This window comes from Folsomia candida, unplaced genomic scaffold, assembly GCF_002217175.1.
Source record: "Folsomia candida strain VU population unplaced genomic scaffold, ASM221717v1 Fcan01_Sc001, whole genome shotgun sequence".
NCBI classification, from domain to species: domain Eukaryota; kingdom Metazoa; phylum Arthropoda; class Collembola; order Entomobryomorpha; family Isotomidae; genus Folsomia; species Folsomia candida.
In genome coordinates this window covers 11,581,296-11,583,966 of record NW_019091193.1, presented here as the reverse complement: position 1 = coordinate 11,583,966, position 2,671 = coordinate 11,581,296, and the positions used below count along the sequence as shown (strand labels likewise).

General features: G+C 37.3%; 1 protein-coding gene across 1 annotated transcript; it reads right to left on the bottom strand.

The window, feature by feature from the left end:
- Nucleotides 1-426: 426 nt before the first annotated feature.
- LOC110841595 (putative E3 ubiquitin-protein ligase SINA-like 9) lies at nt 427-2,372 on the bottom strand. Its single transcript, XM_022087281.2, has 6 exons — nt 1,735-2,372; nt 1,650-1,668; nt 1,200-1,517; nt 971-1,122; nt 699-883; nt 427-618 (listed from the first exon to the last, which is right to left on the bottom strand). The coding sequence occupies exons 1-6, from the start codon at nt 1,769-1,771 to the stop codon at nt 472-474; spliced, it is 858 nt and encodes a 285-aa protein (XP_021942973.1). The 5' UTR covers nt 1,772-2,372; the 3' UTR covers nt 427-471.
- Nucleotides 2,373-2,671: the final 299 nt, after the last annotated feature.

Genomic DNA, 2,671 nt, shown 5'->3' with positions numbered 1-2,671 from the left:
GAAGCCCCAACAATATGTGTGTGGCAAGAATTTGTCTCTGTGTGGCAAAAGGTGACACAAGTCACAGAGTTGATGCCGGTAACCAAACAGATAATTGTTCTAAATGACAGCAGCGATTCAGAGAACATCTTCACTTTGCACAGAGTGATAGTTATTTTCAGTATTTTAGAGTCAGCTTCCACTCAAATTGAAAGTTATTGAATGAAAACTTTGAAGAATGGAGATAAAATGGATTATTGTCCACTTTTGACTCCATTCGAAAGTCGACTCATTGTCAGCTTTGGGTCATGCGGAGAGTATAATTTTTCTTTTTTATTGTATATTAGAAATAGATACTTTAATACCAATGCCACACGCCAAACATATTGTCTGACCAATACGAAAGCCAAATTTTGTGCGGGATTACATGGGCGAAGCCGAATTTTACTTCATATTCAACAGACAGGCACTGATTTATTTGAGACTCTCAAATTAAGACTTTCTAACAATCTCAATACACACGTCCCATTTCAGCTTTGCTGTTTCGTCTTGCACTTTTAATACTGGTGTCAACGGAAATATTTGAGACATGGGGCCTTCCCACTTGTAGTATGCATTAGAATCTTCTTGGTTAGCGGCCTACACACAAATTTCATGAATCTTGAAACTACAAAGTATTACGCCAATAAATAACAATTGAACAATAATTTCAGGCGTACTGTGATTTTACAGCTGTGGTTTACTGTTGGGCTTGAAGTGGCGTAATACGGGTAAACCACCGTCGACAACTCGAAAATTGGCTGACGTAGTGACGAGATCCGGAAAACTGTTAGAAATACATCTTCGCCTTCTCGAAGATACGATGGGATGTTTTTGTAGGTTTTATCTCCACAAGTTTCATTGACTATTATCACGAAAAAATAATGCTTCTAAAATTGTCCAAATATTCAAAATGTTTATGTAAACGTATAAAATCTCTGTTTCACGGTACCTATGCATTTTCTCTGCATGATGATTTCCGACACGTTGTATTCAATATTTGAATTAGCATTCGGAGTCATGAAATGAACATTTTCAAAATGTTCAAGTATTTTGGTTAATTGGACGCTTTGGCTGCAACAAGGCACCAGACATATCACTTCCCTGAAAGACACCATGATTTTGACCTTTATATGATATCATATGTACAGATTTACATATACATATATTATAGCACAGACCTCAAGATGCAAATTTCTTCGTGAGCTGCTAAACATTCTTCATCGTCCTTAAACCACGCTTCCATGCAACCTTTTCCGTCATCTTTAAAGTATTTGCATCGGACGACGTATTTTTCAAGAAACTTTTCACTGACACCACTTCTCGTTGCACAATTAATCTCCTCTTGGCAATCCGGGTCCGGGCATAAACTGAGGCTCGGTCGACATTGATTGCACACCAAATGCCAATTTTTGCATTGCATAACAGGAGGATAAGCTACTTTTTGACACACGAGACACTCTACTTTTCTCAGCTTGGAGTTGCTCATATTAACAGACCTGCATGTATACAAAAACAAATTAATTATAAAGTTTGGGATAAATATGGCACTCGATCAGTTTGACTTTTAGTTTATATATGTATTCAATTAAAATAGATAACGCTTGACCACAGTGATGAATTCTTCATACCCGTTTGTTGTCGCCATTTCTAAAAAGAGAAAACGAATTAATTATGTAATTCACTTTTTCACTGTTAAGTAGTCTTATGCTTTACCGGCCACACATTGTACGCAGGCAGCAACTAACAGCATGTAACTGATTATTTGAATCCCGTTTCATGGGAATGCGAGGAAGCCTGTAGACTATATTTACATACGTGCAAGGAAGATACAAAAGTAAGCAGAGCTGGCAATTTGCTTCATTGAAGTGTTAAACTGAGAAAATATGAAACATTTCGTTCATAAAAAAGACCCACACGGCATTTATTTAGAACATCTTGAGAAGGTGATTGATATCAGAAAACATGTGTTCATATTTCCAACATCGTACACACACTCTTACTAAATTTAGGAAACCCTCATCTCGTCATCTCTAAATTACATCTTTCCGTCGATCCATGCAAAGGAGATGAGACGACTACTACTGGTGACACGTCAGTAGTTGTTGCCCGACCACACTGGGAGATAATTCAGCTTCCAGCTTTAAATTGCATTAAACGCTAATCCAAGAATAAAGTTGACACTTTATATTCACCAGATTTTGACTATATGAATGTATATGAAAATATGTGCCACTTTGTTCTACTATATGCCCAACATATTTTTCACTGTCACGTCCTTGTTGGACTGCCTTCTTGATAATTTGCTACATCTCATTACGTTCAGTGAATAAGTTGAGGATTAAATACCATTAACGGTGATTGCGTATTATTCTTAAATAAAGTAAAATAAATCCGTGTTGTGTTGATGCCAAGTGATTGTGGAAAAGTGCACAGTAGCCAAATCCTCCCAGTCTCACTCAGGATGAGTCAAAAAGATGATGGAACATAATTCACCAGAGAAAATTATCAAGCAGTTCTTCCCCACAACGCTCTCATCCTATTAGTGCTGGATGGATTGCGTTAATTCATCTAGTGACAAAAATAAAGAGTGTGCACTTGACAGGAACCACTTGCGATGCTTGCGATGAAAGTGTCATCCTGTCGCATTATT

Excerpts from the sequence above, each read along its gene's own strand:
- LOC110841595 (XM_022087281.2), bottom strand. The coding sequence starts at position 1,771 with ATGCTGTTAGTTGCTGCCTGCGTACAATGTGTGGCCG. Across the intron at positions 1,123-1,199 it reads GAAGAAATTTGCATCTTGAG|GGAAGTGATATGTCTGGTGC; the intron begins GTCTGTGCTATA and ends GGTGTCTTTCAG. Across the intron at positions 884-970 it reads CATGCAGAGAAAATGCATAG|TCAATGAAACTTGTGGAGAT; the intron begins GTACCGTGAAAC and ends TCGTGATAATAG.